Consider the following 8,959-nt stretch of genomic DNA (forward strand, 5'->3'; position numbering starts at 1 on the left):
TCATCCTCAAGCGAGTGGCCAAGTTGAGATTTCCAACCGAGAGATCAAGAGTATTTTGTCCAAAACTGTCAATGCAAATAGGACCGATTGGTCGAAGAAATTAGATGATGCTCTTTGGGCCTATCGGACAGCTTACAAGACCCCGATTGGTATGTCTCCGTACCGGTTGGTGTTTGGGAAATCTTGTCATCTTCCGGGGGAATTGGAGCATAAGGTTATGTGGGCCTTGAGAAAATTGAACTTAGAATGGGATGTCGCTGCGAATCTCTGGGTTGAGAAACTCAATGAGCTAGACGAGTTTAGATTTCATGCCTACTCCAGCTCGTCCTTGTACAAGGACAAGATGAAGTACCTTCACGATAAGTATGCCCAAGGGAAGGAATTCAAAGTTGGTGACATGGTTCTTCTGTTCAACTCCTGGTTGAGGTTATTCCCGGGAAAGCTTAAGTCTAAGTGGAGTGGCCCAGTTGAAGTTGTTGGTGTAACCCCATTTGGTGCTATTGATCTCAAGAACAAAAATGGTGAAGTTTTCCGGGTCAATGGGCATCGTGTCAAGCATTACTTGGGAAAGTTTGATGACAGACACGTGGTGGCACTCATTCATTTGAAGTGACTTTGATGGTAACATGCGTCGTGCCGCGACGTTAAATCAGGCACTTCTTGGGAGGCAACCCATGTCTTTTTCTTTCTTTTTGATTTTTGTTGTAGATTAGGATTTTTGAGATAATGGTTTGTGAGATGTTGCAGGAATTGTGATTGAACCAGTGCAAAACAACTGTGCAAAAAGTGCACAGTCTCTAAAAAGTGACCGTGCGGCCGCAATCCCACTTTGTGCGATCCGCACCGACCAAAGAAAATATTGCCAAGTTTCTGAAGATGGCTAGTGCGGCCGCACCCTTGCGTGTGCGGTCCGCACCGGTAAAGGCCAAGAATGATCAGTCTCTGAACTGCGTTCACGCGGCCGCATCCCATTTTGAGCGGCTCGCGTGGTTCTTATACGGCCGCAGCCCCTCTCATGCGGTTTGTGTTCCTTCGTTTCAGCAACAGGTAAATGGTAAAGTCCCAGCGCAACCCGCGGTCATGTTCACGTGGCCGCACTGGACGAAAATGGTTAAACAACGAGGGCGTGGAGCTAAAAAAACCCGGACGAGGAGGTGACCCCTCCCGGGGAGGTAAAGCAAAATTGAAGAAACTCAATCCCCAACCAAAGCTAAAAACAAGAAAGCAGGTGGTGAGTGATGAGGAGCATTCGGGGAGTGAGTACCTCCCCTCCCAGGATGTCTCAACTGATTCAAAAAAAGCCCCCGCAGGCCCAGCTAAAGCTCCAACTGTTATACAACCTGAGTCGCCTGAGGGATCAGAAGTAGGCAGTGCCAAATACTCCACCTCCCCCACAGCTTCAGAATCCGGGGAGGGTGCAGAAGATAAAAACAAGAGTGATGAGGAGGTCCCGAACAGTGGGGTACTTAGAGTTGGGGGAATTGAAAGAACTAGAAACCCAGTTATATGGCAGGACAGATTTGTCAGCGAGGTGGCCTTTCATAAATTCCTGGAAGTGTGGCCCAAGAAGAAGGTGATTCCAGAAAGAAGAGTAGTCACCCGGGATTTGTTACCCTACCTTACCCAAGTCCATGAACAATTTATTACTAGAGTGGGGTGGGATTTCTTCAAAGATGAGCTGATCGATGCAAATGAACATATGGTGAAGGAATTCTACAGCAATGTGGCCCACACCAAAGAAGGGTCAATTGCAACCAAAGTACGGGATAAGAAGATAGTGTTCTCGGGAGAGGCATTGAACGAGTATTTGGGTTTCAATGAGGAGGATGACTCTCTGTACAGAGAGAAGTTAGAGTTGAAAGAGTAAGCTCGTCCTTGGGTGGCACAGTTCTTAGCTCAGCCGGGTACTGTTCCGGAGTAGATTCAGGTGGGGAAGAAAATACTGTGAAAGGACCTCAATTTTGAGGCGATAGGATGGTTAACTTTTGTATGCAACAGGTTGGACCCTTCGTCCCATGACCAGACCATTCCAATCGCCCGAGCGGTTCTCATTGCGTCCATTATGGCAGGTTTCCCCATCAATGTGGGGAATGTTATGTACAGTGTGATCACATCCATTGGCATTGATACGGACAGAAACTACCCCTACCCGAACACCCTCACCATGTACTTTGAATATGCAAAGGTGAAGAAATACCCCTTCGATGTTGGAGTTCAGCCGGTGTCCCCATTTTTATGGTTTAGTATTCAGGGGCCAGACAACCCGAAGGGGGATAAGAAGGGAAAAGCATCCACCTCTGCCCCGACTGGCCAGTCTGAGGAGCAAGTTGCGGTAGAGGCTTCTGTTGAGCCACCTACTTCTGCTGCCACTACTGTTCCGGACATCCCATCCTCCTCTGCGGGTCCTAGTTCTTCAACTGGACCAGTGGTTCCCACCTCCAAATCCAACCCCTTCACGGCCCAGCAGTTAGGAAAGACATTAGCCAGTTTGAACAACTGGATGTCAGTCTCGACATCCAAGTTGTCCACTTTGGCTACCACAGTTGCAGCCTAGTCTATTCCAGCCACCGTTGAGATTCCTCAGTCCATTGAGGAGACATTGAAGACACTCCTGGTCAACCAGGAGAAGATTTTGGCTACTCAGGCTGCCTTGAAAAAGGCAGTTGATGCACAGGGCAAAGCTCTAAAGGAGCTTGCCAGAGAACACAAGAAGATGAGAAAATCCCGGGCATCTAAGGAAGAGGTGAAGGTGCTCTGAGCTGAGGTTGACAAGCTAAAGGCAGACCAGCTGCCTTTAGACTTGTTCTTTGATGAGTCAGCACATCCACCAGCAGTAGTTGTATCGGAGCCACAACAGGAGGAGGAGCCTAGGCACCCATGGAAGAAGAGGAAACTTCCTAGCACTGAGGGTGTTGTGATAGAGGTAGCACATGTTCAGGAGGATACTTCCAGTGCTCCACAGATGTTTAACCGGTACATGACCTGGCCCCTGTCCCAACAGCAGAGCAGCAGCAGGCCGGGAACCAGTCTGAGGTTCCCGCCAGTACAGAGGACCAGGGGACCACTGATCAACCCATGACAACGGATTAGGCTTGAGGAGCCACTCTATATCCTTTCCCTGTTTATATGCTTATTTTGGTAGTTGGCATTGGGGACAATGCCAGCTTTTATTCGTGGGGGTGCGCCCTATTATTTTGATGGTTGATACATTTGGGATGACTGTACATATTTATTTGACTCTTAGCTTATGTTGCTAGTTCATAGTTGGCTTGTATATAACTTTTCATTCTAGTTACTTTTCTACTTTATGTACATATCCATTCCCCCCGTTGTATATTCTACTCCCCTATTGTACATATTCATTCGGTTTTTCTATTTTCATTAAAAAAATTCGTTTTTAGCTTCATAGTAGGCTCCTAGCCTTTTTGTTTTGTTTTGGCATTTGCAATAAGCCCTTGGTTTTCTTAATGCTACAGTTCTTTCCAAGGGTAAAGTGTTGTGCGAACCGGGTGGCTCTTCCCAATGACAGATGGCATGACAACCTTCTTAAGGGTTTGAGTCCGTTTTTTATTTTTCTTTTTTTGATTTTCAAGTTTTGCAGTCAAGGGTACCTTAGGCAAAACTTCACTTGGTCCTAACACATTTGCCTTTGATCCCATGGTCAAAGACATAATGTTGTGCTCAGGATGGTGAAAGTCGTGGCCTTGAGACTCTTGTGTTGACCAAACAGTCATCATGTGGTCGTATTGGACCATTGTGCGCTTGAATCATAACTAAGGTTGTTTTGGGCCCTCGACTCAATATCTTTAGCAATCCTTGAGTGTGTGTGGTAAGAATTCGATTTGCGAGTCCAAGTCCCGAGCCGATGGTCTAGAACTTGCCCCGAATGTTTGTTGAGGCGAAATCCTAGGTGAAATTTGGCTTGAGAAGTGATTGCAGGATCTCCTTGATCAAAAATACTAAGATTGAACAATTCCATGACCTACCAATGAAATGATCCCTAGTTAACCCTTTTGAGCCTTGAACCTTCTTTTTTCAAGAACCAAATCTACAAGCCTATACCCGTTCTTAATGATACCCTCTCTTGGCACCCAAATCTTCCCTTGAGTAAATGGCAAATGTTTAAGTTTGGGGGGAGACAAGAAAGGAAACAATGTGGTAAAAGGTACAAAAGCAAAAGAAAAGAAAGGTAATGAAAAAGAAAGAAAAGATAAGACAAAAAGAAAGACCGAATTGAATAAGGTCAGAAAGGGGATTCAAAGAAAACAAAAGTGAAAAAGGGTGTGGAAAAAGTAGAAAAAGGAGAAATGTGTTGAATTGCATAAGAAAGGGTGACAATGTGTCTCTCTAACCCCTTGAAAAAGAAGTGAATACTCAAATGAGTCAAGAAAGTGTGCCAAAATGAATCAAAAGAAGTGCTTAAGGGAAGATTGAACCCACTTGAACAAAAATATGTCCTACCCTTACCCAAAAGCCTTCACAATGACTCCACAAAAGCCCTACATGATTTTGAGTTGAAGGGAACCTACATTAGTGGATACTTACATAAGGGGCAAGCATATGGTACTTAGAGCCGGACTTGTGGCCTCTTCCTTGAGAGAGATGAGTGAAAATCCATCAACCTCGATTTGTGTGTCAATACTCTAAAAGGTGAGGTTCACTTAGGGAGAGTTGAGGATGTGTGAGTTTGGGTTCCACAATGACCAAAGTAATTGAGAAAAGTTCTTTGATGAAATGTGTCAACTCTTGATGCTCTTGTGTCACACTTGATCCACAAGTTTTCAAAGTTTAAATGTGTTAATGATGCATTCGCATTGAGGGCAATTGTTAGTCCCAATTGATGCTTGTTGAGGTTACTTTAGGATAAGCTGAAATTGCTTGGATGTTGCCTTTGAGGGGTGGGTCTTATTTTGTTTGCTTGAGGACAAGCAAAGGTTTAAGTTTGGGGGAGTTGATAAGTAGGATTTTAACATGTTTTATACCCATACTTGCCTGCGCTTTGAGTGTAATTTTCTACAAAATAGTCCCAAAATGCTTACAGATTGCGCTTGATTGTAGGTTTGAGCTATAAAGTGACAAATCGTCAAAGATCGGCTCAAATCGGAGTGAAACCTGCTCAAGGGTCAAAGATCATTAAAGTAAGGACATTCGGAACTTGGTGCGGACCGCACCATCATGTCATGCGACCGCACCATAGGAGTTCAGATACTGTGAAACTACAAGTCAAACTCATGCTACCGCGTCCCACTTCATGCAGCCCTCGTCTCACTCATGCAGCCGCACAATCTTGCTATGCGGTCGCGTCCAAGAAGTTCAGAGAGTGTCATATTCCAGAAGCAAACCACGCAGCCGCATCCCACTTCATGTGGTCTGTGTCCCTCTCCATGCGGCCGCACTCTATGGTCACACAGTCCGCATCAGTGAAGTTCAGAGAAGCTACCAAAACCATTCATGTAGCCGTACAACAACTTTGTGCGGTCCGCGCCAGTCTTCATGCGGCCGCATTCCAACTTTGTGCGGTCTGCATCACCATCTTCAGAGAGCAAGATTCAGAGGTCAAGCAACCCAGTACGGCCGTGTGCCAACTTTGTGCGGTCCGCACTAACCCCGCAGGAGCATTTTTGTCAGTTTTTCCAGCCCACTATAAATAGAACATTTTACCAGTTTTAGATTAAGTTTGGTACATCTGATAGCTGCTGCACTCGTGAGACTTATGTTTTGGCCTATTTTGGGCATTTATAGCTTGGTTTTATCATAGATTATTGTAGTTTAACATTAGTAATTAATTAATATGGTTGTTTCATCTTCTATTTCTTCAGTTTCTTCTTTAATTATGTTTAGCTAAACCCATTAGCTAGGGTTGTGGCTCAACTCTAGTGTGGGTAATTAATGGGTGTTGCTTCTTAATGATACATTGATATTGGGTGTTTGTTATTTGGGTTAATTTTATGGTTTAATTAAGGATTGATGGTTGCAAACATTGATTCTAGCTTAGTGGGTCTTGACTCTTCTTAAGAAAGAGAGTCTATGACCCCAAAATTGACCCAACAAGGAATTGGGGTGGACCTATGAGAAATGGTAGTCCCAATTAACGGGTTAAACCTCGAGAGAGTAATCACCCTACTTGAACCCAAGTTGCTTGGTCTAATTGGCCTACCCAATTGGTCTCGAGAGAGTCAATTGAGCAAATTCGCTCTCCCTACTGAGAGGTGTGAGAGTGGGTACAATTGTGCAACGGTTATTACATTGATCCCAAATATGTCAATCTATTATTAGTAGTCTCTACCCGTTTGTATGTCAATCAAAATTCGCCTTTTAATAACTGTTCTTTCAAACTCTTATGTGTTTAAACCTAAATCCCCTATTGTCTGAGCCTACACTTGTCTATCTGCTAATTGTACAAAATTTACAAAATTATCTGGCCGGGAACCACACTAGTGGATCCTGAGGGGTGTCTAACACCTTCCCCTTAGGATAATTTCAAGCCCTTACCCTATCTCTGGTTATCAAATAAACTTAGAAATGAACCCTATAGGTGTCCTAATGCACCTTATATCATTAGGTGACAACTCTTCAAATGCAAAATCCTGTTCCCAAAAGGAATGAGTTGTCCTATACCCAAAATATCATAAACTCGATTTTTCGATGTGAAGAGGAAAAAAGGGGGCGCGACAGTGAGTAGTAATGTCATCGTTGAGCTCGGGGATGACCAACTCTTGCCTTCCTAATTAAAATCTACCCGAACTGTGGGTAGCATTTCCTCCATAACAGAGCATATGTATCTCCATGCCCCTTCACCTCGGTCCTATTGGCTGGAGGCTTTCTCGACATTAAATTTGTTCCTGATGGAGCAGCCCCCGAATATGAAACTCTTTAAGGGAGGCTCTTAGGTTACCTCAGGAAGGTCACATCGCCTTCTGTGGCCGGGATGGAAGATGATCTGGGAAATATGAAGGTTTGAAGAAAAAATATGAAGATTTGAAGATGGGTTGAAGATTCAAAGAGAATGTATGAAGACTGGGGATGAAGATATGAAAGTTTAAGGAGCAATGTATGGAGATTTGAAGGAGTTGAAGGTAAGTAAAAAATTCGAGGGTAAGTCAAAGAGTTCTGGAGTAAGAAAGTGGAGAAGTGCAAAAGGGTCTAAGTTTTTATAGGGGAAGAACCATCAATGCGCGATGTTTCACATTCGAGGACAGTCAACCGACGGCTAACACATGTTTGAAGTTAGAATGACATGACTGATGGGACGTTTCGTTGACCCAACAACTCGGTTGTAGTGTACGAAGAAAGGAGCTAGGGTTCACTTTTCGTTTCCCATAGCTTCGATGAATATACCCTCCGGATAACGAGGGGACTATCTGTATATGGGTAAAATCGGAGGTAATGTCTACCTCGATTCCCTGATGAGAGAACAAAGGAGAAGCACGGGTCCGGGAGATTTCAATCGAGGTCAGAGACCCTTCGTATCGAGACTCTAGAAGAGTGAACGATGTGTCCAACATTGTACATGGTAAAGCAATGCGTCCAGGACCAAATGTAATTTCTAGACCTCGGGAGGCATGGTGAACGGTTACACATGAGGGATACAGGGTCGTGATACTCGCCCTCAACCGGATATCACGGTGTGAATCTCGTTCGATGTCGATTATGGGTCAACAATTACCGGGAGAAGAAGTTTTTTTTTCCTTTTTGAGACTTATATTAAGATTGAAAATCTCCTAACATATAAAGATTTTTTTTTCTTTTGTAACACGCAATTCAAGGCAATAAAAATTTATTTTTACCTTCTAGCTACTGTCAAGAACTTTATTTACTTGTTCTGTTCTTCATTCACAACTAGGTATGATACGAGGGTCCAATCGAGGACGAGGCCACTGTTCATTCCAAGATCAAGCTTGGTCATAACATCGCGATTGGTTTGATCATTTATTCCGTCTTTAATTTGTTTATATGCTATTCTTAATTATTCGTGTTAAATTAAACCACATATTCATAAAATCGCGTACAAATTTAATTGTTACCTAATTTTGGGGTAAACAAACTACACCTCAATCAAGATAGTTGGGTTTAGTTATATGAATCTAGACCGTTGATTTCACACCATTATAAACTCGTTTATTGTATGATGAGAAAATGCCTCATAAATTGACTAGTTTTAATTGTCAACCTATATTAAAATCCTCCTCATTCTTTATCCGAGTTTGAGGCAAACAATATTAATAGGTTCACAAGTGCAGTTTAAGTGAAAAGGACGAAAAAAAATCAAAATTGCCTTTCCTTGTTTCGTTTAAGGAGAAAACATATACACATATGGACTTACTACTTTCTCCTAGTTTGTCTCTTATTTTTCTGGTATGTATAAGACATCTCTTACCTTCCTTTCACTAATAATCAGACTTAGTCAGTCCACATAGCAGCCGTTGGGCCTCACCTTTATGTGGACAAGACGAGAAAGTGGGTCATTGACTATTTTGCCAACTAAAGGCAGTTAGTAAAAGATGAAAAGACGTACCTGACAGTTGATAGCTCTCCTCCTAACATGCTTTATGGGAAATTTTGGGATCGTTTGGTTACAATAATTAGAATTATAATTTCAGAATATAATTTAGAATTGTATTTATTTCATGTTTGATTATGAATTATATAATATCTATATTAATTTTATTCTAAAATTCCAAGACTATAATCATGAGGTTACTAATCTCTGAATAACTCTCTTAGGAACCAAATTATAGTACTTAACGTGGTTTAGCAACTAATAATGAACTTAAGGACGAAACCACTATTGCATCCCTTTAAAGATCAATTAATGGTATCAAGTCACATCTTTCAACGAATTTGACATGCCCTGCACCTTAGGAAAAAAGTATGCCAACTTTATTTCATTTGTTTCCGATGCATTACAAGTTGGTAAATTTTTTTTTTAATATTTTAATCTGCTTTTTTTATCTCGGCT

The 8,959-nt window shown here is 42.6% G+C and overlaps 1 protein-coding gene across 1 annotated transcript; it reads left to right on the top strand.

The window, feature by feature from the left end:
• The first annotated feature begins 217 nt into the window (after positions 1–217).
• On the top strand, positions 218–756 carry LOC138885410 (uncharacterized). Its single transcript, XM_070166356.1, has 2 exons — positions 218–535; positions 709–756. Exons 1-2 carry the CDS (start codon positions 218–220, stop codon positions 754–756), a joined length of 366 nt encoding a protein of 121 aa, XP_070022457.1.
• The last annotated feature ends 8,203 nt before the right edge of the window (positions 757–8,959 follow it).

Source organism: Nicotiana sylvestris, chromosome 2 (assembly GCF_000393655.2).
Source record: "Nicotiana sylvestris chromosome 2, ASM39365v2, whole genome shotgun sequence".
NCBI lineage: Eukaryota > Viridiplantae > Streptophyta > Magnoliopsida > Solanales > Solanaceae > Nicotiana > Nicotiana sylvestris.